The 27,705-nt window shown below is 43.6% G+C and overlaps 2 protein-coding genes across 4 annotated transcripts in view; one reads left to right on the forward strand and one right to left on the reverse strand.

Moving 5' to 3' along the window:
* CFAP43 (cilia and flagella associated protein 43) overlaps positions 1–14,065 on the forward strand; it is a 61,692-nt gene extending 47,627 nt beyond the window's left edge. For all 3 annotated transcript variants that reach the window (XM_059730196.1, XM_019485988.2, XM_019485989.2), the window contains 13 exons: positions 257–334; positions 1,429–1,554; positions 3,211–3,330; positions 3,412–3,519; positions 5,812–5,898; positions 6,425–6,513; positions 6,936–7,143; positions 8,830–8,942; positions 9,813–9,972; positions 10,816–10,980; positions 12,061–12,141; positions 12,641–12,794; positions 13,443–14,065. In XM_059730196.1, coding sequence (XP_059586179.1) covers positions 257–334; positions 1,429–1,554; positions 3,211–3,330; positions 3,412–3,519; positions 5,812–5,898; positions 6,425–6,513; positions 6,936–7,143; positions 8,830–8,942; positions 9,813–9,972; positions 10,816–10,980; positions 12,061–12,141; positions 12,641–12,794; positions 13,443–13,615 — 1,662 coding nt within the window. In that variant the 3' untranslated portion in view covers positions 13,616–14,065. The remainder of the gene's footprint in view (positions 1–256; positions 335–1,428; positions 1,555–3,210; positions 3,331–3,411; positions 3,520–5,811; positions 5,899–6,424; positions 6,514–6,935; positions 7,144–8,829; positions 8,943–9,812; positions 9,973–10,815; positions 10,981–12,060; positions 12,142–12,640; positions 12,795–13,442) is intronic.
* A 1,403-nt stretch (positions 14,066–15,468) lies between these two features.
* On the reverse strand, positions 15,469–21,007 carry SFR1 (SWI5 dependent homologous recombination repair protein 1). Its single transcript, XM_006273664.4, has 5 exons — positions 20,854–21,007; positions 20,033–20,205; positions 18,702–18,820; positions 16,512–16,901; positions 15,469–15,931 (listed from the first exon to the last, which is right to left on the reverse strand). Exons 3-5 carry the CDS (start codon positions 18,795–18,797, stop codon positions 15,740–15,742), a joined length of 678 nt encoding a protein of 225 aa, XP_006273726.1. The 5' UTR covers positions 18,798–18,820; positions 20,033–20,205; positions 20,854–21,007; the 3' UTR covers positions 15,469–15,739.
* Positions 21,008–27,705: the final 6,698 nt, after the last annotated feature.

A 27,705-nucleotide genomic window follows, 5' to 3' on the forward strand; every position in this document is an offset into this window, starting at 1 on the left:
AACCCTCCACCCCCCCACTACTATTGTTCCAATTATAGTGATAGTAACATGGCATATGAGTGTCTGCCCACTAGGAAGTGGGCTAAAACTATTAGCTTATTTCACATAAATAAGGTAACCGAAAAGTGTTTCATTCACTAGTAGGACACTGGATTCAAACTGGAATCTTTGAGGTGACACACCCTGCTAGGTTCCCCAAAGCATCTAAGTCCTGTTTCTCAACAGCATTGTCCTTTTCTTCCCTTTTCTTGTTCAGGACAATGCAAGACAGCGTGCTCTTAATGACATGATGGACGGGGTCCTAGAGGTCAAAAAGGAAGACATCTTGAAAATGGTGAGTTTTGTTTCTGTCATAGGATTTAAGTAATAGTTGCACTGACAAGAACTGAATAAAATTCAGTAGTTTACAATGTAACTAGGATTCCCAGATGTTCCCCCAGAAAACCCAGGAATGGTGGCAAATTCCTTTAGCCCCTACTTTCCCTCCAGTCCCAGCCAACCACTGTCTCCCGAGGCTGGACTTTGCAAAATAAGGCTTTTTTTGTCAGAAAGAAGATTTGTGTTGAAGATAGAGGCCTATGTTTTCACAGGCTGCCCCAGAATGTAAAAGTAGAGCAAATGCTTTCACTGAAGCTGGTTTCTTTAGTTTAAGCAGGAATTAAATTTCCTTGGGGATTTGCAATGGAAAAATCTGCCTGATCTTTTAGTCACAGTATTACTATTAAACCCCACTGTAAAGTCACACTAGCATTTTATTGTATCTGATACTGATTGTCCATGAAAGAGTGAAAGCAAAAATGACCACATTGACAACCATTAGTGCTGCAGGAAAAATGCAGTTATTGCACCGTTCATGGCAGATGCTGTAGAGCAGTGATTCTCAGTCAGGGTGACGGGGTGCCCAGGGGTGTTGCCAGATCTTTTGACGGGTGCTGTGAGGTGTGAGGAGGTAAGTGAGATGTTAGAAGATAAGCAGATGAATTAAGCAAATAGATAACACGGGCTTAGGCTTTTTCTTGCCTGGATGATCCCCCATCCCCATGGCAGGGCCTGTGTGCAAGAAAGTTAAACTGTAATATATAAATACGTTTTTGAAATTGGATGCCACTCAAATTACAAAAGTTGTGGAGGGGCCTCAAGTCCAGTGAGGGGAGCCTTGAGTCCAAAAAAGGTTAAGAGCCACTGCTCTGGAGGAAACACTGGCATCACTCCAGGAAGTGAGGAAACATAAAATAGTGCCCAATTAGAATATGTTATTTTCCTTGGGTCTAAGTCAGACTACTACTTCAAGCTGTCCTGAAGAGAAAGCTTTCAATAAAATCTGAAGGTGCATTACTGGTTTTGTGAGTTCTGTAGTTTCTTTTTAACATTGTCTAAATGGAAAATTGGCATTGCTCTTGAAATATCTTGTTCTTTTGATGTTTTCAGGAGATACCCCCACCTCCTTTTATATCCAAACCCGACACCCTTTGGAGTGAAGAAGAAAAGAAAATATTTAAGGAATATGAGAAAAAAGTCAAGGAGCTGAATGAAGAAAGAGATAAGCATAGAAAGGTAAAATAAAATGGGAAAAGGTAGTTCTCTTTGCTGTCTTCATCCTCAAAGTTTCTGATCTCTTTCAGATCAGAAATTCTAACAAGTGTGGTAAATTAAGAGTATGGTGAGCTGCAGTGGCATCCAATTTAGAACAGAAACAGTGACGTTTACCTGTGATAACTCGAACATGCCATTCTTGACAAAATTGCTTTCACTTCCCATCACCAACCATTTGTGATGGTCCCAGGTTCCCAGCACAAATGTACATATAGTTTCAAAACATTTAGAATTCATTTGATAGAGTTGTCAGGAACAATGGTATTAGACACATAACACCCCATTTTTTATCCTTCAGCTTCAAATTTGGGCAGCATGACCTATCAGCTTTGCTGTAACTTCATTCCAAATGCATTGCTTGCTGGGCATTTGGTGAAAGCATCACCCCCTGTAGAACATTGTCTGTGATGCCTGAATCCAAGAACAGCATTTATCTGGTGGTAGAAATAAAGAGCTTTTTTCCCATGATGGGTTGAATACCCCCTACGCTGTCAGAGCTGGTTTAAACAAATCTGTGCTAAGCTATTGCAAGGAAAGCCAGGGTTTGAATTTATGGCACATCAGCTCCTCCTGTGGTAACTGCCTTTGTGCATGCTCTTACCTTATCCTGCTTTCATTGAGGAATAAGCTACTTCAGCTGCATCCGGCTGGCTCAGAGTAGCTGATGTTCTGTAAGATCACACTAGCTTACTTCACGGTGCTTGTTCACGGGCCCACACCCTTAGGCTTGTAACTTGTATTGACAGTCAGTGATCAAAGCAGTTTTTATTTTTAAAGAAAGAGCTATAAAGAAAAAAAAAATCGCAAAAATTATATCCAGACCCAAACACTTTGATTTAAATTGGTGTGTTCTTGTCTGATTTTTAGCTTGCATTACTTTTGAAAGGGGTTGAAGGAACTCAGCACTTGGAAAAGATGTTACCTTTGATTCCATAATATTGTTAGACAAACGTATGAAATGTTTTGGTTTTTATAGGTCTTGAGTTTCCACTTGAGCAGAATGTAGTAAAGCTGGCATGATGGCCTCTGAAGGGAAATGATCTTCACTCAGTTGGCATACCAAATGAAATATTATCCACTTTGATAAAAGAGAGGGGTTTCTGTTTATACAAAAGTCTTAAGAACAAGCTAGATGTCTGTCAGAAATAATTTAGTAGAGTTGGAGTGTTGTTATAGCCACGATGATCCAAGAAATATGCACGAAGCAAGGGTTTTTTTAAATGATGTCTTTTTATTGTATCAATTGTATAATTTAGAGAGATGTTAGATAAACTTTTGGGAACAAAATCCCCTTCTTCAGATTTAGTCATAGTTGATCCTGTCTTGGGATAGAGATGATGTATTAGGTATGCTCAAGGTCTCTTCCAGCCCTATTTCCTATTTTGATATAAGACCCTATCTAGGAGCGTGCGTGCGTGCGTGCGTGCATGCGTGTGTGTGTGTATATTACTTATTAACTGAACTGCAGCAGCACTTGGGGCCCCCGTTCTGAATGCGGCCAGCAGTCTACAAATACAAAACAACAAGATGGTGTCAGTCACCCACCCACCACTAAACCACATAAAATCCTAAAGTACTTGTTGCCCTGCAGTTTTAATACTACTTCTCCTCCACCAGATACTAGAAACTGAACTGAAGAAACTGCAAACAGCAATTCAGGAAACAACGCAAAGTTTTGATGACACTGTATGCAAGCTCTTCGAGAAGAAGGTGAAGTCGGAGATGGTCATATGCCAGGTGAGGGAAGGATTCTGTGCTGCTTATTTCGAGCTCCATGCAACAGGACTGTTAATCTTTTACTTCACAATCTTTCCACAGGAAGAACTCAAAATAAACAGCCTCCTTTATTCATTACTCCTGGATGAAGAGCTGAGCACCAGAGAAGCTGGACTGCATTACTTTCTTGAGAAGAAGCGGAAAGAGAAGGTGAATGTAGTATCTGGATGATGAGGTGCCAACCATTTTCATACAGAAGCTGGTACTTGCACACAAAGATACTAAGGTTCTACAAATAACCCTCCCCACCTTTTCCCCAACCACTGCTGGTTGCAGTTAACCCATATTAGAAAGGTGTGCATTTTGGGACTAATACTCATCTCAGTTCTTCCAGAAATAATTTTGTAAATATCCAGGTACTGAGAAAAGCATGCCGCTCTTTGTCAGCTGCACCATATATTCCTATCCACTGTAACTTTTCTAGTAGCCCTGATGATGCCTGTGCTAGAAGAAGCTGAACAAGTGGGTACTGAATATTGCTGTCTATTTTAGAGAACAAAATGCTAAATTAGGACAAATCCAGAATAAATCCTCTGAAATTGCAGTTGTCAGTTTGCCCATACCCGATAAGCCACGTATAAGTGGGTTAGTCACCAGAGATCAAAACAAACATTTCTGGAGCTATATGTAAGTAAATGCAGGCTTACAACAGTTCTACAAGGAAAGTGTTGATTCCTATTCCCTGGAAGTTCATCTGTTAAGATGTCATGTGACCAGCTCTATACTAACCCATTTGTTTCAAAATATTATATTTGTTTGCCCACTTTAAAATTAAAATAAACAAGCTTTGCTTTCAGAGAAAAACAGTATAAATCTTCCATATTAGCGAGACAAAGGTTGGGTAAAACAGGTGAGCTTTCCACAATACCATGACATGTTGTAAATTTACATTATCGATCCATAAGGAAATCAAATTCCAATCAAGAACCTTCCATTGAGGATAGCCTGATGACACTTGAAGACCTCTAGCTGATCTCACCTTTCACGTTGTCCAGGGAAAGAGGAAGTCTCTTATCTAACTGGAAACCGGTATCATAAAAGATTAGGGGTAGAAAAGACCTTAGAAAGTTGCATTTAGGCCAGCTCCTGCTCAAGAGAGGATCATTTTTGTCTAGGCTATCCAGAGCTAGTGTTTTTCTAACCTGAACTTGAAAACTTCCCTGATGGAGATTCCACAATTTGTAGGTAATCCTTTCCAGTGTTTTAACTATCCTCCTAACTAGAATGTTCTTCCTAGGGTCTAACCTAAATTTCCCTTATTGCCCGTTAAACCCATTACTTGTCCTATTGCTTGTGGACACAGAAAACAAATGATCCCCCTCAAATTTATAATAAGACTGTTATCAAATCCTCGTTACTCTTCTCTAGAGTAAATAATCTCAAGTCTTCCATCTTTTCCTGCTACATCACCCATCTTGGTGCCACAGGATCACAGGAAAGTAGGGTTGGGAGGGACCTCGCTAGGTCAAGTAGTCTAGCCCCCCCGATCAAAACAGGAGCATCCCTGACGAGTGCTTGTCTAACCTGCTTTTGCATGTTTCCAAGGATGGTGATTCCACAACTTCTCTAGGTAGTCTTATTCCAATGCCTGACCACCCTCACAGACAGAATGTTCCTCCTACTCTCCAACCTCTGTTTCCCCTGCTGCAGCTTGAGGCCATTGCTCCTAGTCCTAGCCCCTACTGCCACAGAGTAAAGCCCATCTTCATCCTCTCTATAACCTTCAGGTATCTGAAGACTGTTATCAAATCCCCCCTTAATCATCTCTAGGCTAAGTAATCCTAGTTCTTTCAGCTTTTTCCTAAAAATCTTGTCTCCAAGGCCCCTGTTACTTCTTGTTGCCCTGTGCTGGACTCTTTCCAAACTGTTCATGTCCTACTTGAAGTGTAGGGCCCAAAACTGTACACAGTACTTCTAGGAAGGCCTCATCAGTACCGAATAGAGAGGAAGAATCACTTCCCTTGATTTGCAAGTGACACTCCTGTTAATATAACCCAGGATGCTGCTGGCTACAGATGTAGTAAGTGTACACTCGGTTACATCATCCAGGTGATACTGCATTGCATCCAGAATTGCATAAAAAGCCGTCACACTCTCTATGTGCACTGGTGTAAGGTGCTTCTTGTGATCAACCTCATTAAGCACTTTGGGTATCTGAATTCTACACCTGCTAACCCTTCTGAATGGTCATTGCATGTGGCCACCTGTAGGAAGCATTGCAAGGATCCTGTCTAAACGTCACAAAGATGTGTTGTGCTGACTGCTTTCAGTGTGAGACCTACTCAGGAGGCAGTTGCATTGGAAATAAATTAGCTCAGTTGTTTTTATGTGGAGTAAATCAAATGTATGCTTCAGTATGCTGGAATACTATTCTGTACTCTTCTGCTAACTTTTAGTGCCATTATTGAAATCAGGTTTTGTTACAGCTCAGTTTTCTTACAGCTCAGTACTGCAGAGGCAGTCCAGATTGCAAGAAGACAGGTTGATGCTTACAGAGAGACCTATGACAATTTGGTAGCTGAAGACAAGGTAAGAGTTCTAGACCCCTGTTCAAGCAGATAGAATTACAGAAAAAAGTGGGGTTCAGTACAAAATAACCATCCACCAGAATATATAGTATTTAGGTCCCAGTTCAGCAAAGCACTTATTTTTAAGCATGTGAGAAGTTCCATTTAGGTTAATGGAATATGATGGCAATGAGAATATACACACGCTAAAAGTTAGGCCATGCTTAAATGCTTTGTTGAAAAAAGGCTTCTGGGAGCACAGATGGTTTTCTTGGACAGTACAGAAACCAGTGCCTTAACTTGATGGTCTCTCTCTTTGCACTGATACTTCTTGGGTCTCAGAAAGTATGTTTGTCATGGTAAACTTGCCTCTCTCCGAACTGACAGCTTTAAAATAAACCTAGACTCGCCTAACTAATGGATTGGAAGGCAGATTCCAGGACTTTCTAATGATCCCTTCTCATAATTTGGTATTTCTGGGAGATATGGAGGCTGATGCTTCGCAAAATAATATCTCAGTGACAAGAGACATTTTATTTTCTTGCCAGATTCTGGAACGTGGCTTTAGAAAAGAATTTTCTGATGTTCCTATGCATCTTATAGATCAGCTTTTCAAACTTTACAAACGTCGACCAAGGTAAAATCCCCCTTTGATTTGGACCATATCCTACAGCTGATTGCCTTTGCTTTTGTGATAAATTCCAAAGTATGCAAGGTATTTTACCTACAAGCAGGCGATGACTTTTCTCCACTTTTAAAATGCCACCTTTGGAATGATGACGATCAGCTGTCATATGAATGATGATTGCTGTTTTTTAGCAACCGTCTCTTCACTTCACACCAACTGAGCTACTTAAAATGTAGCCAAAATAATTAATAGCCAATAAAGCTTGCCTTTTTATCCTTTATAACATAAAGTTTTTTACAGTTGCACACCAGAGGAAGTTAGGATGGGGTGTGAAATGATTCTAGTATACCTGGCCTTGTTCTTTCTACCATGAAATGCTACTTTTCCACACAATTAAAAGTCAGTATTTTCTGTGCTGTGTTTGATGCTAGAGCCCAGAAGATGAAGATGCACCTTGACACTGCTAACCCTTACGGGGACAGACCAGGCTCAGCCAAAGCTTACAAAGATGCACTTGACCATTTAATGAGAGCCATGAATGAACTGGATAACCCTGAGAACATGCCTGAGGGTTTAGACTTGCCTGTTTGGGAACGTTTCTGTTCCGCTCGGCGAACAAAAGTAGAGAGCGAACAGCTGGTATGTAAAGTGCCTTCTAGCAGATTTATTTTCTTGCTTATTGTTGGGAATATACTTTCTTGTTACCTTTTATGAAGATCAGTTTTTGGGAGGCAGGGAGGATGGTAGCAAAATGACAGTATAGTGTAGGTGACTTGTATTTGATTCTCAAGGTAACTCAGCTTCTGGGAGTCGGCAAAATACTCATCACTCTTAAGCTTAGATTTATCTAGATAAAAAGTAATGTAAATGGGTTAAAAAAGAAACCATGCCCAGGTCTCCTTTGAAGAAAACAAGGGGAGAAAGGACACTAAAAATGACTGGAGATTTGGAATAGCCTCATAGGATTTCTCTTCAGACTCCTTTTCCCCTCCCCATCCTCCAAACAAAAGCAAACCATCAAGGAATATTATGTCCTCCACCTTTAACTTGCATTTACAACTCTGTATGTTCCTTCCTTTGCAAGAGCAAATCCTAATGCCGTTGTTGATAGAAAGTTCTGTTAAGCTACTGGTTTAGTTTAAGATGATCAAGATTTAAACTTTAATTATTCAAATATGTAGCCTAGATCCATTTTGCGTTGCTGAGAAAGGAAACACAGGCTTCCTTGAATGGGAACAAATATGCATCATCAAAGGGGGTGAAGCTTCATAGAGAGGCTAAAGATCTTAACGAGGGATGATCCTAATTAGGGATGATTCTGCCTTGAATAGGGGGCCGGACTAGATGATCTTGTGAGGTCCTTATTAGGGCTTTGCAAAGCTTTGGTTCCTGATTTGATTTGGGGAGATTTAGCTCGATTCAATGACCGAATCTCTGAATCCGAATAGAATCAGAACCCTCCAAATCCCTTTGGAAAGATTCGGAGATTTGGCCATAGACACAGCTTTAAATGTTTTTTCTACATACCTCCAGGTAGCAGGGGCGTGTGAGTGCCGCAGTGCAGGGGCAGATGGAACGCCCCACAGGAGCGCGGGGGGTTCCCCAGCATGCTTGGGCAGCAGACCTGGAAGTGGACCAAAAGCACTTCCCGTCCACTTCCAGGTCCACCAGGGAGCGCACGGGATGCCCCCCCGCACACCTCTGGCTCAGCAGCTGGTGCCTTCTGGGTCTGGGGGGGTACCTGGGGTTCCCCCATGGCTGATCGCAGGGGGGGGGGGGGGGGGTTCTCCCCAGCAGACCTGGAAGTGGACCGGAAGTACTTCTGGACCAGTTCCAGGTTCGCTACTGAGCACATGGAGGAGCCCCCCTGCACTCCTGGGGGATGCTCCATCTGCCTCAGCATCGCAGCATGCATGAGCTGTGCCTGGTACCTCGAGGTATGTAGAAAAAACATTTAAAGCTGTGTCTATGGCCAAATTGCTGATTCTCCGAATCAGCATCAAATCTTCAGATTCGGATTCAGCCAAATCAAATCGGGGACAGTGATCTGAATCAATTAATCGAATCACTGTCCCTGATTCGGGCTGAATCCAAATCAAATATGCCTGTTTCACACCCCCCTAATCCTTATCTGTCTTACTTTCCTATGATCCTATAATTGTAACCATGTGACTCTCACTGACTTTAATGACACTTGTACAAGCAGCCTATTTCTCCATAGCTCTCTTCTAAAAATCTGTCTGTATCTGTTCTCGGAAACAAGGTTTGACTCTGTACAATTATGAATCTGAACGTGTTCAAGGAGCTGTCATGTTGTTTGCTCAGGTGAAACGGAAAGCCTTGACGCTAGCGGAGATGCAGGCTTTTCTCCAGAGAAGAATAGAGGATGATGAGAAGATAAAGAAGGACATTGACAACATCTTCAGTGAAGTCAACCTGTAATTTTACTTGTTATTCTTATGTTCACATTCATCCACATTTTAGCACTTCACTCACATAAAAATGTACAGCTGAGTTTAGTATCCCAATTTATCTAAGAGATGCAGGCTGTGTCTGCTGAAACTAGAAGCTTATGACTGTGGCATGGGTAGGCATGCCTGAGCTCGTTCCAATCCAAATGGCTCAGGTAGCAGCAGTAGTAAAAACGTGGCAGCGTGGGCTTCAGCGCAGGCCAGCTGCCCAAGCACCCGTGTCTCCAGCAAGCTTGTCCACTATATGCTGCACTATGCGCTACTGCATCTTCAAGGCTTTTTTCACTTGTTACTCAAGTGATCTCAGGTGTGCCAGGTCAGGCGCAGTTACCCTTCTAGATTACAGTGTGGAGCTCAACTTTGTAAGGACCCGGCTTTCATCGGTTCACACCCGTAATACTCTGTTTTTGGATGCTGTCATTTAGTCAGCATTACTTTTCACTACCATTGGAAATGAGGAATCAACTCTAAGAGAAGAATTGATACAAAGGAGTTTTCAGCACTTTTTCAATTATTCCTAGTGTTGCTTTTCAGTAGGACATCTCTCCCTTATAATGTCTGCTAGAATCTGCAGTGAAAACAAAATCCAGGGTTTAACAGCAGTTTGGAAACGAGTAGGGTGGCACCAATTCAGCACTCGCCATAGGAATAAAGAGAAGACAGGCATCCCCCGCACAAATGTAAAAGCGGTCATTGACACGTACAAGAATGCGTTGACCTCTCCTCATTTTCAGCATCCTTTATCATCTTGCTCTTGCCCTGTGATCATAGAGGAAATTTAAACTACGAGGATGTAATCAATCACTAAAAACTGCTTTTGGTTTTCTGCAATTTTAGGTTACAGGAACAGAAGATGAGGTTTCAATTGGATTTGACTGTCCAATTTCTGCTTAAACAAGGACAGGTGGAATTGGAAAGCAGTGAGCTAATACCAGATTACACTGATGCTATTCTCATTAATAAGAGTGTTATTGAAGAACTGAATTGCACTATCCGGGTAATTTACATTTTCTGAAGGAAATTAATAGTTTTCAATAAATAGATCTTCCTTTGAAGACTGCAGTTTTTCGTTAGTTTGACATCTCCTAATATGTGACTAGTCTGTTTCAGCTCACTACCCTACACCATGGGCTCAGGCTTTGCCAATATGTGGTTCTCAAAGCTATTATGAGTTCTGTAACATCTCTTACTGTAATAGGCCGCTGTCTTCAGGTCTGATCAATGGAATTCTGATTGATGGAAAGGCAGTGTTCCTCAGTGCTACATCCTTTATGCACGTGCTTTCAATGGAGAATTTTAATATCTTTTCCACCAATCCTACAGCTCCCTCAAGCTCAAATGTACAGTCATGTCAATAAGCAATTGAATGTTGGGTTATACTGAGAATTGCAAAAATTAAATACCTCTCTCTCATTTAAGGTGAAAGTCTAGGATGATACATAATGCATTTCATTTTTCATATGTCCATTAAAGATTATTTTCTCAGGCAGCCTAGCTGCATAAAAAAATGCCTTTTATTGCTGTTGATTGAAGCAAAATTTCTTATACCAAAGCAAGCTCATATATTGTATAGGTAAAATGATTAGTGCTATTATGAGGTGGTGAACGAACGGATGTTGATTGCAATTTCTTTGTGATGCAGGGCTGTGGCAGTGTGTGCAAAAAACAGCAGATTCGATAAGACTACTGTCTGGATCAAATCCTCTGAGAGTGATTTAATAAGCTACATTCGCCCTGCTCAGATTATGACTTTGAAGTCTTGCCTATTCTGTTGCATAGATAAGTATTCCATAACCCATAAACTGTGCTAATTAAAATTAATCTGTCTGCTTTTTTTCAGGCTCAAGGAGAAAAGAAAATTGCTAGTATGGTGGAATGTAAAGACTTCTCTAAAGGGATATTTCAACTGGAATGGGAACATAAGAAAATGAAGATGCAGATGGAAGATCTAAACCAGAAGGCTCGAGATATTCAAACCCTGCGTGTGTCAAAAGATCGTCAGCTTGTACGTTACTCTCTCGAACTTCTGTTTTTATCCTGAGAAAAGTTTGTTCTTTATTTTCCTGCATCTGCAGGTGAACCTAGCTCAAATTATGTCCACAGTTCAACCTTAGGGGGTAAACATTTGCTTCTAACTCTTCAGTGCAAAGCTGAAGTTATTAGTGCCACATAGAATTGGTCCTAAGCCTTGGAGCAGAAATACTGCACATCAAATGAGGAATTGTGGTTTTCCAAACTTAAGGAACTCTTTTTAAACAAAACATTGATCTTACAAGAAAGTTTTGAAGTTGGCCCCATCTGGTATCTATCAGAAATACCACATCATTTACAATTTTTTAAGGCAAGTCAGCTACCTCTAATTTTTTTTTTGCTTCAGAAGGGGCAGCACGAGGACTCTTATTTCTAAAGCAGCTTATCAAAAATGCTGCCTGTGCACAGAAAAGGTTGTGCAGCAAAATCCAAACAGCAACAGCTGGTAGTAGGCAGGGTGAAATTTCATTGATTGATAGGGGTAGTTGCTGCTGCCCTTCATTGAAGGTAGTTGTAAGAGGTACCTGAATTTATCACTGCCCAAAATAGATGCATACATGAATCTGTTTGGTACTTGAGCACTCTGGGTGGAAAGGGTTGGCCAGGGGTTGTTTGAATAGGGATATCTAATTGAGAGAGAAGCAAGGAGAAGGGGAGATAACAAAAGAAGCATAAAGAGGACACTGCCTGAACTAGCAGCTGATGGCATCATTCTAAGAAAGCCTGAGGAACTCAAGCCCATTTGCACCAAAATAATTAGCTATTATTTTTTTAATCAGAGATCTCAAAACTATAGATTTTTGACTGTCTCTTAGACCAACTTCAATTCTAATGTATACAACCCCAGGCATTATAAAGAACTTTCTAGTCAAGCATCCAGATTTCCTTCTACTTTAAGCATACTGTTCTAAGACAGTGCTTCATAGTTCCTGGAAGCACGTAGCACTGTACAGGATAAAAAATAATGCTTTCTTGAGTCCTGTAGCAACTGTCAACCAAGGTGCTTGGAACACTCAAACCCAGCAGTCAGATTTCTTTGTCTTTAATTCTACAGTTCCTAAATGTACTAAACTACGACAGCCGTGTGAACCACCAGGTATCGGTGCTGGAGCAGACCCTTGGCGTTATGGATAAGGTAAATTCTTAATGCGCTGTTACTGAACAAATAAACTGTTTTTATAAGACTCCAGTGGACTTGCCCTCTCTCCCAGTAACCAATATCATCCTCCCCTTCCTCTTTCTCCTCAGAGGTTTAGCATTTGCTGCCTTCCTTTCCATCCCTTTTTATCCCTCTTATCAGGCTTTTCCTAAACTGCAGCGCCTGCTAATAGCATCCCTGCCTCTCGCTGTCTCATTGGCTTCTTCGTTTCAAATCTTATTTTAAAATCTGCTTCTCTCAGGCCTGTACTCCTTAGTTCCTTGTCTCTCCCATTTCTTATATCAGAAGACAAAAAGCTTATTGGAATGCATCTTGTGTGAAAGACAAAGTCATGGTGTACTGGCAGTCAAATCTAAAAATAAGAATGAGTTGAGCTACAATGCAATGCTGCAGATGATGGATTTCCATATAACGTTTGTCTGAACAGCTTTAATAGCATCTCATACATTTGCTTTATTCTTTTGGAAATGGACAGCTGCACAAGGAGAAAGTGAAGAAATGTCAGAAAATAATTAAGGACCTGGAGAAGCGCATCAGTCTGAAGGAGCAAGCAAACTACAAACTCAGCCTGGAGCTGCAAGAAATGCTCGTGTCTGTCTCAGAAAGGCGGCATATCTTTGAGGCAGCTGGTGAGTCACATTCTGTAGCCTGCTTTAGGTCTCTAGTAAAGAAGTTAGAAAGGACATCTCCAAGGTTGGAGTGCTGCTGCGGGAGCACTCTAGGAGCATGAGATTAAGAGAGCAGATTTGTTACACGTCCAGTAAGTACTGCCTGCCCCAAAGAGCAATTTCAGTGTACAGGTTATGCCTGAACTAGAGATTTGCTTCTGTATTAACAGGTCAATTGATTATTGCAAGTGAAACCTGGTGTCTCTTCAAGTCACACTTGTACTGGCAAAGAACAGGGCAAAAAAAGCAGCAAAAATTGATTTACTGTAACCCGTTCCCCTTAGCATTTGTTCCTAGGGAAGGAGAAGCAACATCAGGTTGCAAAAGCAAGTATTTCTACATTCAGGAACACTGTACAGATCTTCCCCTTAATAAAGTAGTTAGACAGGCTTTCAAGAGCCAACTCCATGTAGGTATTGTTCAATTTTGAATACCTGGCAATGGACTGCTCCCTTGGTACTGAGTTCTCTTTAAATATTGACCCTAAGCACAAGCTTCTTTGAAATGAACCACGTTCTACAATGTTTGTAACCCTGGGGCAGCACCTACCATAAAATGAATTCATTCACTAACGTGAGCTATTCCTGATGTTGTTTGTGTTTTATACAGACACACAACCAGCTTCTGAAAAGATTGCTAAGGAGCATTACCAGGATATTGTGCAGCGACGACGACTAGTGGATCTTGCAAAGGGACAGGCCCAAGAGATTGCAATTCTTCAGGCAGAAGTTGCAAGGCTGAGAATGAAAACGTTCCCTGCCCTTTATGAAGTAGAGTATTAGCAAGAAAGGCTGCCAGATGCAAGCAGCAAGGCAGCCTGCATGAGTGGATAGATAATTCTCAACTAAAGGAGCTTTCAATACTTCTTCCTTAATTTACTATTTAAAAAATTTCACCAGTGGACAAAACCTTCAGGTTTGTTTGGTTTGTGTATTTTATATATAATCTTGTTCATTCAGTTCATAATGATGTTATCGTTTGACAGAAGCACAAGCCTGGTTTTACAGCAGTTGAATACCATCTTCTTTCTGTACGTTTTCTGATCTGCAGTACCCAATCCTAGGACATTCCAGAACGGAAGCAGCTCAGAAAACCCAGGGCCTTTACTTGCATCTTTTTAGAATGAACTAAATTGTCTTGCCCTGAGGTGTGTGTTTGTTTTTGTTTTTTAACTACTTAGCATTTTGACTTAAAAAAAAAAAATCCAAATAAAAAAACAACCTAGAGATGGAGATTTTTTTTTTTTTATTGGTCTATTAGTAAATGTACTTAAGATACCAGGCATCTTAAATATACTTTTCATAAAGATTAAAAAGGAATGTTTGTACTTGAGTCTTCAGCCAAGTCCTGAGCTCACAATCCCATATTTTACCCCAGATTGAGGCCCCCAAAGTGAGGGAGGGAGTGGGGCTGAGGCTGGCATTGCCCAGCTGGGGCAGGGTGTGGGACACGGCTGCAAGCGAGTCATCTGCAGGGTGCGGAGGCAGCTCCCGCTGCTGCATACACCCCAGGAGTGCGTGGGAGGCGTGCCCCCCCAGATCTGTACTGCGCATAGGACGAGGGCGGGCTGGAGCCAAGGCTGAACTGGGCTCTTCCCAGTGGGGGGCTGGGCCAGGCTGTGCTCTGGGCGGGCAGTGGCAGCCATGCTCCCAGCGCTAAGGGGAGGGATTCAGCCACCCCAAAAATTTGTCATACCCCCATCCCACCGCCACTGCTACCCGCCCCAAGTGTGGCCCTGCCCACCCCCCCAGCAAGAACTTAGAACTGCCCCAGTTCCAGCCCACCCTCACCCATGCACAGATATGGGGGCACACCTCCCCCTTGCCCTCCCAGGGTACATGCAGCAGTAGGAGCCACCCCCTCCTCATGCTCCCTAGACAAGCCACTTGCGGCTCCATCCCATGCCCCACCCTGGTTGTGCAGTGCCTGCCCCAGCCCCACTCCTTCACTGGGGGAGCCTTGGTCTGCCCTGCCCTCCCCTCCCCACTTTCTTCATCCCCGCGCCTTCCCCCACAACAGAGTTACCAGCCCAGCGCTGGTCTCATTACCGGGTTGTGCTCCTGCATGTGGCATTTATCGGTCACATTATTGGCCAAAAAAAAAAAAAAAAAAAGCCATTTGCCAATACTCTCAATTTTCCTCATATTGGTGCCGAGCTGATATGGGACCGATGTATCAGTGCACCTCTAATTTGAAGCTCTGCAAAAGAGAAACTAGGATAACTGATAAAATACCATTCCAATTAAGGCTAAATATCAAAGCGAAATGTGGGTTTCATGTAGCATCAGGTACATGCAGAAAGGTAGATTAGGCAGACATCTAAAGGCTCCTATTAGAAATTATTCTGCTTTTAAACACTAGAGTTTATGTACTGCTGAGAGCTAGTTCTATTGTGGTATCATTGTTTTTACTAATTAAGCATATGCAAATAGATACTTAATGCTCAGAACACTGGCATCAGTTGGCTGGCAGTAGGAAGAAACTTGGAAAATGGATGCATACTACAAACAAAAGGTTGAGCTCCTTCACATTTTAGCATAACTAGGAGCAGCAGATAACTTGAATCCATTATTTCATAATAAACAAGACGATGTAATGTGTCAAACTGATCACCAGAAAAAGATGCAGCCAGCTGTTTAAGTAAAATATTACTAGATTTCATTTTCATATTTCTTCACGCTCAATGGTAATTTTCTCAAATCATCAACATGAGTTAATCTTCCCCAGAAAATAACTGCCTCTTACAGCACATACTGTATCTAATTACATGGCTCTGTGAACAGTCTATTAGAACAAGCCAGTACTGAAGCAAACAACTATGATGATTTAATATATCTGATGCAATCAGAGTTTATGCAGTCGTTTTTGAGGGCACATTTTTGTAACGAGAGCTTTGCATTTGTTGATTATGTATCTATAAAGTCTTCCTCCGTTCTGCTGTAGTGTAGCAATTGGTCTTCTAATCCAAGGCTGTCTATCAACTGGGTGAGGCTCACTTTCTTTCCATCTGTAGAGAATGCTGATTGGAGCTCATAAAGCATCAACTGGGCGCTACTCCTCCATTTAGCTATCAAACACTGCAGTTCGGACAGGTTGTTCTGAAATGGGAACGTTTACAGGGTTACACAAAATTAGTGCATTTACCCAAATCCAAGACAGACTTCAACTTTAAGATAACTCCCTCTCCCCTCAATACTTAGATTCTGTATGTGGAAAATTAACACGTTATAATTTTCTATGTATAGAATGTGAAGAGGGGAGTCTTAAATTGGCTGCCCCTTCCTCCCCCCCTTGCTGTGCCAGGGAAAGCAGCAGTGATGCGGCAGGGGGGGGCAGATCGCCACCCCTTACCCTCCCTGCCTGTCCCCTTGCTTCCTGTCCCACCTGCCACTTGCTCCCCTGCATCTGCCCCCTGCTACCTTCCATCCATACGTGACTACCCCCCTGCCTACACCCTTCTCCCTGAACTCCCCTCCTTACTTACCTTCTGCTGCAGCTCTGCTCCAAAGCAGGCAGCAGCAGTGGCCCAGCCCCAGCCCAGCCTAGCCAGGGAGAGGTAGCAACAACTGCTCTGGGCCAGGCTGAGTCAGGTTTGGAGGGGCCAGCCTGCTTCCATTCCCCAGAAAACTACAAGATTTAGAGTCCAGATAATGTGACCGATTCAGAAACTCTCCTCACCTTGGATCTGTACATCTTGACCAATCTGAGCCTACGCAGCAGCTCTTCCTTCTCTTGAAGCTGCTTCACAAGTCTTCTCTTCTCCTCCAATAAGTCCTGTTGATTTAGGCCAGGCCCAAACGACACAGTGTGTGGCAAATTCTGAACACATCCGCAGGAATGGCCCTCCTGCAAAGGACTCTCCAAAGGGCTACTTTCGGTGCAGTTTGCCTCCAGGCTTTGAGAACTGTCTTGTAAGGCAGAACAGGGTTCCTTTATGGATTGAGCCGCTTCCTCAGAAGCACAATCTTTTCCTTCAGCATCAACCTTAAGACGCTTTGCCACAATGGAACCGGAATTAAACGAGCGTCTCATTTTCCTCAATCGCTCTCTAAGTGTTGCACTCATTGGCTAAAGAAAAACAGTAACAAAAAACACCAAAGCAACAAATAGCTTGTGTTAGCAAAGACACTGATTGTATTCGAAAAATAAGCAGAGATGCCAGCTATTCTAGGTTTTGTATTTACCAGCTCCATTCCTATATGATATAAAACATCACTTATATAGGAACTTCACAACTGGCGACTGGGTGTGAAAGATTCTTCTTCATCTTGTGTGCGTGTTGACAGAGCTAGGGGACATAGGAAGAGTTCTGTCTCCAGTGTTTTGGACTTCACTGGCACGTTAGTTTAAATAAGGACAGCAGGATTTTCCCCTGAAGTACAGCCTTTAATGACAGCAGGAGAATCTTCCTGGATTAAGGACCACAGGATCTGACTTGTATGTTTGACTCTAGTACAACTCTCCTGGCCAGCAAGAAGAGCTGCAGCATGCTACTGTTGGAAGGCTCTTTCATGGTGACGATAATGTATTTACTTGTAAGATATCAGCTTGGAAACCTAATGGTGGAGCTGCAGAGCTAAAACTCCGGATATCTACCCGTTCCAGAGAATTGACTAAATGCTGGGTTGGTTTTTTTTAAGTCTGTTTTGTTCCAGGTATCATCAACAGCGTTAAACACTTTCCAAATGTAAAAGCCATGATTCTTCTACCCCAAGAACATACAAACGAAGATAAATTAACTATTAAAGACAGTATAATCACTATATGCAAAAGAACAATTACTAGACATTTTGGGAAGCAAAGCCAAGATGATTAATAGGCGGGTAAATACTCTTCTTTGTTTTTATGGAAGCAAAGTAGGACTGAAGGAACTTTTCCCACTACTAACCAGGGCTGAAAGACAAGGATTATAGGATTCTCTTTTTTTGTTTTTTTTGTTTTCCTAGAACAACATGCATCCAAAAGTAATCCAAAACAGTGCAAATGATAATTATCCTCACAATACTTAATATCCTCACAAAATATTAGGAGGAACTTTGGGGGAAGACACAGCATAGTTGTACGCATCTTTTTAATCAGACCCTACGTAGACCACATGTTAATAGTGTAGCATGGTCCGCATGACACTAATGACACAGTGTATACTTGACATTACATCAGAGATGACAGAGGATATTAAGAGAGCTCTGATCCTGTCCTGAAGATACACTGCACTTCGATTGTACATAAAGATTTCTTTTTTAAATGTATAAATAATTTGTGTTCCAAACAAAAGAATTAAACAAAACAACCTGGATTTTAGGCAAGTTTTGCCAAGAGAATGGAAAGTTAGTTAGGAAAGCTTTTACAGACATCAGGAGGAACTGCAAAGGGTTCAGCTAGGACCATAGGAAAGTATGATGACGAGGAGCAGAGGGAGTGGCCAGGTCTGGGAAGAGTGGGACAGAGCACAGGCTAGGGAGCTGCATTTCTTTGTACGTGCGCAGGCAGCAGCAGCATTCTGCATAAACTGGAGAATGAAGCGCTGGGACAGGAGGAGGCTGTCCAGGTGGAAAGGATTTTAAAAAAGTTAAATAAGTTTAAATAATACCCTGAATATTTGTGCAGGTATTTATAGAGCTGTATTGCTTATCTTAATAATTAGGGCATTGAGCACCTGGAACAGAAGACATACTAAGTAAATATATCTAGAATCCAAAGAACACGGCTCAGGTACTTGACAACTTGGATTCTGGGCATAGATTTTTTTTTTCCCCCCACACTCTTTCAAAGACCACAGGAAACAATTTTACATTAAATTGGTACTGCTACACATAGCCTCAATGGGAAAGCTTCTCTAAGGAAATGGTAGATAAAAGATTTTCATACCTGTTTCCCTGAGCTTGTCCTTGGAGGGGCTGGTGTCCTAGGGTCCTCTGGAGTACTACATGGTGATGCCAATTTGTCAAATACGGGTGTTTCCATCTTGAGAATAAAGACCTAATTTACTGGAGATATAAGAATACAGTACGTATAAGACAATCAGGACTCGCAGTAGAGATGTCTTTTATTAGGCCAACAAGATTTTTGCAAAAAAAATCTTTAATTGCAAGCTTTTGGACACAAACACCCTTCATCAGGCACTGGAGAAGCAACTGTAAAAGTTCGCCTGGGTTGACAAGTCAGGATATTTTCCCCATGTCAGAATAAGACAAGGAAGCAGCACAGGAAACAAGTAAAATGACCTGAAATTGAAGCTATTCTACTTATTCAGATCATAATGTTGTCTATTTCTACAGGGCCATATTCTCCAAACCTCACATTCACCAAGCAATATCCTACTTTATCAATCGCCCTCTTTATTTTAGAAGGATTAATGGCAGTACTAGTAGGGGTGAAAGAACCTAGCTTTTACATGTTTATCTCTCTAGAGCTATAAGAAATAAAAGACCATACTGTGTATGAAGAAAAACAGTACAAGCATGCATACGATTTCCATTGGCAGACGAGGTTGCTTGGGTAGATGCGATCTCTTTTATTAGACCAACTACTCTAGTTGGGAAAACTTGTTCTTTACAAGCTTTCAGGTGCGAAGAGATTTCCATTTTCTACCTGCCAAGGGATAGATGCTCTTGTGCGCGACAGGGAAGTGGCATGTATTTATAAGGAAATTAAACCTTTCACAGGGCCACCTCCAGCAACATCTTTTGCACTTCCGCTAATATGGGTAAGAACTATCTTTACACTCAACCTCCAAGGCTAAAGGGACTCGGGGCTAGATTCTGTGGGCTAAAGGGGTTGCTGGGAGCACACGATTTTTATCATTCAACAAACCATATGAACAATTAAGTTTTTGTTAGGAAAAAAAATACAAAGCAAAATCATTATGCACGCAGGACTCTGAAAATAGTCTAGCATCTTTTTTTTTTTGGAAGCGCGATGGTTTCAGGTATGCCGCTTGAATAAGCACATTATTCACGCGAGGGAAATGTGTAGGATTAAAGCGAAGCTGCCCCAATTTGCTCAGGGAAGCACGCCGTTTAATATGGCGAGGCGTGCTCAACTTCAAATTGATTTGAGGACGTCTCATTTAGTTTGGTATTTGTGAACCACCTGCTAACCACCCACGTGCAGCCGCAAGGTTGTCAATTATGCCTTGCAGCGCACCGCCATTAGCAGCTTAGAAACAGGATCGAGTTTAAAAAAAGAAAAATCTATACCAATTCGCACGAGCACCGCAAGACGGACACAAAGCGCCTCCTCCCTCGGGGCCGCCGGGCAAGGGACTCCAGGTCGAGGCGGTCCCGGTCCCGGTCCCGTAGGCGGGAGCGTCAGGCTGCACGTCTCTCACCGCTTCATTAAATCAAGCACGTGGTTGATATTCTATTTTAGGCTATTAAAAAAAATAAATGAAAGAGGCTTTATACAGTAGTAAAAGTCCTTTTAGCCCCGTGTCTTAGCAGCTTATCGAGCTGCCAACTGCTTTCCAAATCCGGGCCTGTGTCACACCCCGGTTACTTTTCCTCCCAGGGAGGAGATGCCTCGACCGGACGCGCCAGCACGTGCAAGCGCCACGAGCCGCGGCCCTCGTCCCACGCGGGCAGAACCGGCTGGGGCTACCCGAGGTCCGTCCTACGGATACGATCATCTCTTTGTAAAATTGCCGTCACCCCCCACTAAACCCGCCCCGGTGGGATGGGGGGCTATGGCGCTCCTGCAAAAAGCAAATAGACAGTGCCTCTGCTAGAGAAGCAAACCCCCCTCGTCCCAGTCCGACTCGCGGGGTGGGGGAAGGGCTTCCCGACCCCCGGGCGAGGCGGGCCACCGACAAGCCTCGGTCTTCCCGGCTGTGTAATGGGGAGAAGGACCCTAAGGGACCCTCATTAAAGGCAAATGGGGTGGCTTGTACTCCAGCTGAAGGCACCCACGTGCCTGGGGGGGGGGGAGGGGGGGATGCAACCCCCCACCCCAGGGCGCCCCATTGCAGGGCAACCCCCTCCCCCTCCAGGGTGCAGCCCGGATCGTGAGCACGGGCCGGTACCTCGCCCCGCGCGGGCAATGGCTCCGGTCTCCCGCGCGGGCGAGGGAAGCAGTCGGAGTGCGCCCGCCCGCGGCGCACAGACTCGGCGCCCGCGCGTGAAACATAAAGAAGCAGCGCCCTTTCCCCGGGAGGGGGCGGGGCCCTGTTAGAGAGCGCGAGAGGGGAAGGCGGGAAACAGAAAGGGGCGGGTCCGCGCGCGGGCGGGCGCAACACGAAGAAGCGTGGCCCGCCTCTGGGTGTAGGGAGGAGTCGGCGCGCGGGCGGGCGGGCGCGAAACAAAACAACCAACCAACCAACCAACACTGGCTGGGGGCGGGGCGGGGCGGGAGTCTGCGCGCGCACTCAACGACCCACCAGCCCTGGCGCGAGGAAGTGTCAAAACGCAACAAGAGAAACCGCCTCGTCACACAGACGTGCCAAAAAACTCGAACGCCGCGCGCAAAAATGACAAAAAACAAAAAAAAAAAACCCCAACCCCAAACCCTCACACACAGTAATATCAAAAAACAACCCCCCCGCACAAAAAAACCCCAAACTCCCCCCTCCACAGAAAGGTCAAAAAACCCCCAAAACAAAAACCCTCACACGCACAAATGTCAAAAAACAAGCCAAAGGAGGAGAGAGGCGGCAGGGCGGTCGCGGTCGAGCCAGCACAACCGCAAAGGGCAGCCGGGGGCGGAGGCACGGGGCCCGTGTCTGTGGGCACGCCACCGTGGCCCCCAGCAGGTCGGGCAGCCATGCCCACGCCAACCAGCCATTTGCCGACCCTCACGCCCGCCATTTTGGGCATTGCCTTGACAGAGCCGAGTGAGGCCGGCCGCTCTGTCCCCGTGAGGGCAACGACCCCCGAAGTGAGGCCGCCCGAGCTCCCTCAGCGTGAGGGGTGAGGGTGGGCCCGATGCTGGCCGTGACGAGGGGCTGCCCCGGGCGGCCTCGCGGAGCTGCGCCCAGGATAGAGCACCATGGAGCCTCACGCCACCAAGACTTCGCCTGCGGCCGAGCAACAGCGCCCGCCGCCCGCCAGACAGCTGTCTACAGCGGCAAAAGACGAGGTAGGATTTGTCCTTCAAACCCGGTAACCCATCAGGATGATAAGGTTTCCCTGAGGCGAGAGTCACTCAGCGTGGCTCAAGTTTGATAGCGTTTAATCATGGCAGCCGAGAGTGTCGCGAGTAGGGTGGCCACCATCGAGGACGGTCTGGTTGTCCTCTGTCCTCAATCGATACGAAACCTGACGCCTTTATGTCCTCTATTTTTCTCTTCACGTTCCACGTGTTGATTACACCCTACGTGAAAAAGAGCTTTCTTTTGTTAGCTTTAAACTTGCTACCTACTAGTTTCATGTTATGATCCCTAGTTCTTTTATGGTAAGAGAGTGAAAATAATAAATCCCTGGGTGTGTCTACACGTGCCTAAACTTAATGTGCATTAAGGCAATGTAGGCTTACACATGCACACGCTAATGTGCATTAACGTGGGTATGCGGACCAACTTGGGACGAAAGTTAGTCCCAAGTCAATGGACACCCACCGCCTTAATGTGCATTAGCGTGTCTGCATTTTCACTAATGTGATTTAGCTATTTGCACATAAATTTGATACCTGTTAAAATCGCCATTTTTGAGGCTTATTAAAGGCGCACACTTGTTTTCATGAGAAAAATAGAGGACATAAAGGCGTCGGGTTTCATATCAATAGAGGACAAAGGACGGAGTAGCAGAAAACCGGCATGTCCTCTATAACGGCCACCCCAGTAGCAAGACATTCCTGTCAGGTTGTAAAACCATCCGGAGGGTCAGAATTTCATTGCAACCAGCAACCCCTCCTAACATCAAACACACAAAGTTCCCAAGGGTAAAAAGCTGGAAGACCTATGAAAACATAAGGCCTTTAAATCCACCATTACGCAGGAGTTGGCTGTTGACCTATACGGGTGACACAGATTAGTCGGCCCACTGCTATGTTCCTGTCCATGTTAGATGACGAATTGTTCTTTGGTGGCTCATCCAGAGCAATGAAAGTTCAAGGACAAGAAGATAGTCTTCAAGCACACATGTTGTTTTTTTTAACTTCTCTTTTTACTTCTCTTTTTCTTATCTTTGGAAGAAATCTTGCCTCATCTTGCTATGAACCGTCATCACAAACCACAGTCCCCTTCTGCATTTGTTTCCCGCATAGGCAGAACTGGCTGAGTCTAAGGTTCGAGATCCATTTTATGGTATGACGGCTTTGTTCCAGGGCCAGAAAAATCCTAGGAAAGTGGGTGGAAAGGACCTGCGGAGTCACGTCCAGTCCAACTCCCTGCCTGATGCAGGATCAGCCCAGTCTAAATCATCCTACATAATCCATCATCTAAACTCTTTGTAAAACAACCGTCAACCCTGACACAACACAGACATTCCCCCTGAACCCTGCAGGATCGCAGACCAAAGTTCATAATGGCTAAGTACAGACAGTTTAAACTCTGCAGTTTAGACTAACCTGCAAAGACTGAATTGATTCAGTCTCGGGATTTTTGACTGAGAAACAACTGGACACATTCACTTTTGATGCAGCCACATACGTGCAGTAGCTCAAGCCAGAAGCCGGGGGGCGCTAGCGCATGGCTCTCCGGCACATAGCCAGCATGGGCTGTGTAATCACTTCCTCTTGCTGCTGCCCCCAAGGTCTCTAGGATTTGCAGTCCAGAATCACAGCAGCAGGATTCTGCAGGGTTGCTCATCACTTCCTCTTCCTGCTTCCAGGTACTTTGAGATTTGTAGTCCACAGTCGTAGCCAGTAGTAACTGTCTGTAAGTTTAGCAGGGCAGGGCAGCTCTGTACTTGGGGGAAGAGGGGTTTAGCTAGGGGAAGGGAGGTTTAACCCCCTCCTTGGCCCTAGACCCCAGCTGGGATTTGCCTGGAGGGGGGCAGTCCCTGCCTTCCCCCCTCTCCCCAACCCTTTGGTGTTGAAGCAGACAGCACAGCATAGCCCAGTCCAGGACTGGAAAGCATGCTGGGATGCTGGGGGACTCTAATTTAACTTAAACCAGGAAGGGGTCTGGGACAGAAGTTTCATAAACCAGTTTGACCTAAATCAGTTAAATTTGACATTCAACCAGGTTCATCTTAAATTAGTTTCAGCCATTTTGAAATTGGTTTATGTGCACTGACTTAAACCAATTTACATGTAACTTCTGCCCCTATCCAATGTGAACGTTGTTGCAAATGCCCCATTTCCAGTATCTGCAGCAAAAGGTATCAAATCCATGCTGTCAAAAGCCAACTCTTTCATCCTGCAATAATACTTGCACCCTATGTTTCAGCAGAGCTGCTAATGCCACTGGGTTTTTCTTGGGGGTGGAATTTTAAGTGCTGTAACCATATTGCACCTCTCCAGGTTCGTAACTTCTGTCTCAGCGATTTTAAAAATTGCTTTCAATCCTTATTGTACTGACACGTTAGCAGTTCAGTTGCACAAGAACAACAGGGAGTTATAGATTTTAGATCCTGACGGCTGAGATTCCATTGAGTTTTTAAAAGAATACAACAATCATTTTACATGCTATTTTTATGAATTTATAACCGTAAAATTTAGATGCCCTGTTGAAAGTCCACTGTACTTGGTGTCTGTATATACAGAAAGCAAGAGGCTTGTTACTCATATAAGAAATATATAAGGCAAAGGCTGAGAGACAGGGGGCACATCTACATGTGCATTAATGTGCTTTTCCTAATGTGCATTAAATTTACTACCTCCAATGTGTGGTACTAAATGTGCATCAGGTTGTCCTAATGCACAGTAGTGCAAGCACATGCTTTTTAGGTGAAACTTAATGCACGGTAGCTTATTTTACTGTGCATTAGCGTAATAGCACATTTTTATGCACTGTTTTAATGCACAGTAAAATAGGCTACTGTGCATTAAAGCACACGTGTAGACATGCCCAGGACATATTATTATCCTCCCTTTTAATACATGGGCAACTGTGCTATAAAGGCAACTGTGCTATAAGGGCAGTCTTGATTCAACATGCCTCACTAAGTACAAGCGGAAGGTTGGACAGGATGGCACCTTAGATGCTAATTGGTTCAGAGTCATGAGGTTCATAGGCAGCAACCTACTTCACCTACAAAAGGTCATGCCTCTATGAGCCAGCTAGTCTATGCCAGCCTGCCCTACTTTCTGCCTGACTTCAGACTAACATGGCTATCTATCTCTGTATTCTAAGTATATGAATAGTCCTTCAGAAGTTGAACAGTCTGCCCAGGGTCGCACAGGAAGTCTCTGGCAAAGCTGGGACTTGGACTCCAGTCTTAACCAGTTCTTGTTCAGGACTTGTTCTTTTCCTTTCATAAGCAGAGTGATTGTGTTTAAGCAAAGAATGAATTTGCAGGATATCCTTCACAAATTCAGAGGTGAATTTGTAGAATATGTTATTGTCCCTTAGCACCCTTTTTACTGTTATTTCCTCTATCTTGTGTACTTATCTGGCACTGTAGTGATTAGATTCTTCCTTTGACCTGCCTCCACTTAGCGGACCAGAATTTGGCCTGGAATCTGGCCCCGCATGTGTAGGATGCCGTGTAAACGTGGTCTCAGTCATTAGTCTCACATTTCTGTCATATTGAGTGTAATAGTTTGAATGTTTGTAATAGCTGCCCATTAGCCAGTTTAGAAAAAGACAAGATTCATCTTCTTATCTAGGCCATTGTTTTGGCCTATGCGTGGAAGGTCCGGGCTTTGCTCAAAGTCTTAACTCTTGAATTTTATCTTTAGAGGCCTTTAACCAGGTTAACCTAAAAATGACCCTGAAGCAAATATTCCAAGAAATCAAATCCTAGGAGCCTTCAAAAATAGATTGGAAAGAAGGGTCACTGCAGTGGTGTGGAAATTCCCCAAAGTAATTAAATAGTCAACAAAAGAAACTGAACCCAGCAAAAATCTGTTAAGAAAGATCCGAGCCCAAATTTGGGAGTAGTGACAGGTTTGGGTAGGAGGGGCCCAAGACGGCAACTCACTCAATAAAAACTGTAACCTACTGTCCCAATTTGGAGGTAACCTCACTTGCAGAACAACAAAGGAAGAATGGCAAGTGTAGGCCGGATCAGACTGATCACCTGAACCACCCTCTCCGTGAACACGAATCTCTTAGTTCACGCTGAAGCCGCGGAGCGCCCGAAAGGGACTGAAGGAAGGGGACTTAGTCCTATCAGTATTGAGGCCAGCCCATTGAACCGTATTACTGAGGCCAGCCCATTGAACCGTACTACTGAGGCCAGCCCATTAAATTGTACTACTGAGGAATGAAACCATATTTAGGCGTTTGTCTTCTTGGAATTCTAGGATTGTAAGTATATTATGAAAAAATAATAGTATTGATTCAAATTTAACTTTGAGTTGTAATTGTAGTTGTTTTTGTAATACTAATTCTTATAGCATTGTTTGGGAAGGAAGTGCATTTTGAGTATTGTTTCTGATATATGTAGTTATTGTGTTCTTAATATTTGTGGTATTTCTTAAAGTTAAGCAGTGTTATGTGCATAGCAAAGAATTTTAAAATAAAATTGTGTTGTATGAATTAAGTGTGTAATCATTGTGAAATCGTGCAAGTAGCTAAAAATTCCCCCAGCCAGTGCATCAAATGAATCAGTAAGTTGTGTGGGATTTTCTCTATTCCCACTAGAGACAATTTCAAGGAAGTCACCGATGGAATTACCATTGTTTCTAGTAGCAAAGCAGTTCTTATTTCTAAAGTATGTAAGGAATAATAGTGAACACTCTAGGTCCAAAATCTAGGGATGCAGCCTACATTGCCTTAATGCATATTAAGTTTAGGTATATGTAGACACACCCAGCGATTTATTATTTTCACTCTCTTACCATAAAAGAACTAGGGATCATAACATGAAACTAGTAGGTAGCAAGTTTAAAACTAACAAAAGAAAGCTCTTTTTCACATAGCATGTAATCAACGCGTGGAACTCATTGCCTCAAGATGCTGTGGAAGCGGACAGTTCAGCTTCAGAAAGGGGCTGCACAAATTCTTGGAGAAAAGGGGCATCAGTAGCTACTGAGTGGGGGAGTGAGGAGCACGGCCTCTGAATCAGACCTGCCTGGACCTTCAACGCTGGAGGCTGCAAGTGAGAGAGGAACAGTGGAAAAAACCCTGGCCACTCTCCCTTTCAGCATCCCCTCTGACACTGCATGGCACAGGATATGGTCTGACCCAGTAAATGGCAGTTCTTACATGCCCTTATGTTCTTAAGGGTACTTGCAACATTCCCCATGCTTAATTTAATGAGTTGTGAGGCAGAAAAGCTAGGATCTCCTCCATGAGCTTTGTTAATGACCACTGATGCTATTACTCAGCAGTAAGAGTCAGTCCACATGCAGACTTCTTCTTCCCAGTATCTGAGATCAGCTGAACTTGTTGAAAGCCACATTATTTATCCTGACGCATGAAATGCACTGTGTTAGGCTGCAGGTTCAGTGTCCCAAGCCTGGCTAGTTAGTTTACAGAAGGTTTTGGAGGCTCTTAAACTTTTTAACTTTATGACATCATAACCTACTATATGGTCTTGACCATGCCCAGGTCTACAGTAATTTTGGAGCCAAGAAAAGTCCAGATCACCACCCCCTGCAGTGACTGGCAGTTTCATTGGTTGATAAGCAAAATGTTAAAAATGGTATTGATTGATTGGATCAGGAGTTGATTGATGGAATGCTAATTGGTCTAAACAGTGATTGACAGGAGTGGTATGATCAGAAGCAATAAAAGGAGCCTGATCCAGGGCTTGGCATGCACTTGGGTGCGTGAGTGGGTTAGTGTGGTGTGGTGTGTTGTTGGGATTTCTCTGAGCTGCGTCTGTGT

Source organism: Alligator mississippiensis, chromosome 6, assembly GCF_030867095.1.
Source record: "Alligator mississippiensis isolate rAllMis1 chromosome 6, rAllMis1, whole genome shotgun sequence".
Lineage (NCBI taxonomy): Eukaryota > Metazoa > Chordata > Crocodylia > Alligatoridae > Alligator > Alligator mississippiensis.

Coding starts and splice junctions, on each gene's coding strand:
- SFR1 (XM_006273664.4), bottom strand. CDS start 18,797: ATGGAAACACCCGTATTTGACAAATTGGCATCACCATGTAGTACTCCA. Junction 16,902..18,701: donor GGACAAGCTCAGGGAAACAG/GTATGAAAATCT, acceptor GTTTTTCTTTAG/CCAATGAGTGCAACACTTAG. Junction 15,932..16,511: donor TCAAGATGTACAGATCCAAG/GTGAGGAGAGTT, acceptor TTCCCATTTCAG/AACAACCTGTCCGAACTGCA.